Genomic DNA, 1,118 nt, shown 5'->3' with positions numbered 1-1,118 from the left:
TAATCATACCATTTTCAGCCTTCACATCAGAGAAGTTGGATGTTTTCCATTTTCATTTCTGTGAAGACACAAGAGGCCCATTTTTCCATGTGCTGAGATCCGATCACTGCACTCCAGCCTGGGTGACAGAGCGAGACTCCGTCTCAAAAAAAAAAAACAAAAAAAACAGGTAATTGTACCCAAAACACATAATCATACCATTTTCAGCCTTCACATCAGAGAAGTTGGATGTTTTCCATTTTCATTTCTGTGAAGACACAAGAGGCCCATTTTTCCATGTGCTGCAGAACTGTGGGTGAGGACCTGGCCACCACTGGCCGACATCAGCCCAGGGCTACCAAGCCCAGCCAGGAGCCTACCTGGATGACGAAGTCTCGGTCCCGGAAGTTGGCAATGGTCCTGGGCAGCCTCATCCGGCCCCAGACGAAGCGAAGGAAGAGAGAGTGCTCTGTGTTGGAGAAGGACTCCATCACCTCCCAGAACCACTGGATCAGCGACGCGGAAGGCTCGACGCCTTTGTAGGTGGCCACCAACTTGAGAAGATGCAGGGGGATGTCTGGGCTGCCACACACCTGCAGGAGGATGTCTGTCAGGGCCATGTGATGCTTCCCACCCTGGCATTTCCACAAGACTCCATCACGCTCCCTCTCTACACCAAGGCCTGTTTGGGGGAGGGAAAGGTCTGGGGGCTCCGGGTGGGCCCGCATACAGCCTCCTGCGGGCGGGTGGAGGGATGTGCTCAGAGTGCACTCCCTTCAGTCAACACGCAGGGCAAGGCTCTGACTCTGAACTACGGTCACTGATTTGTGGGTCAGCAGGCAAAAGGCAGCTGCAGGGCAGCCCCACCTGAGGGTCAGCATACCATCGTCTCCAGCTCGTAGCCGGTGAACAGTGAGAGGAGGGGGACAGGCACAATGCGGGCCATCCCTTCCCGAACAGCAGCCACCTGCTCATCAAATTCATGGAGTCTGGAAGAAAAAGCTCACTTTACACTTCTGTCTTCGGTGACACTGACTTTGTTCTGCTCACACCAATCCTTGGCACGCAGCACTGCGGCCGCACACTTCCCAGCTGGGGGGACAGCACCAGCTCCAGATGGCACGAGCATGCTTAGCAGC

At 54.8% G+C, this 1,118-nt stretch overlaps 1 protein-coding gene across 1 annotated transcript in view; it reads right to left on the bottom strand.

The window, feature by feature from the left end:
* LOC105511113 (E3 ubiquitin-protein ligase HERC2-like) overlaps positions 1–1,118 on the bottom strand; it is an 18,780-nt gene that overhangs the window by 9,447 nt on the left and 8,215 nt on the right. The window contains 2 exon segments of the mRNA XM_011941194.1: positions 360–572; positions 863–968. Coding sequence (XP_011796584.1) covers positions 360–572; positions 863–968 — 319 coding nt within the window.

The sequence above is a fragment of the Colobus angolensis genome, unplaced genomic scaffold (genome assembly GCF_000951035.1).
Source record: "Colobus angolensis palliatus isolate OR3802 unplaced genomic scaffold, Cang.pa_1.0 Scaffold199, whole genome shotgun sequence".
NCBI lineage: Eukaryota > Metazoa > Chordata > Mammalia > Primates > Cercopithecidae > Colobus > Colobus angolensis.
The sequence above is the reverse complement of the archived record's forward strand: the minus strand, read 5'-3'. Positions and strand labels throughout refer to the sequence as shown.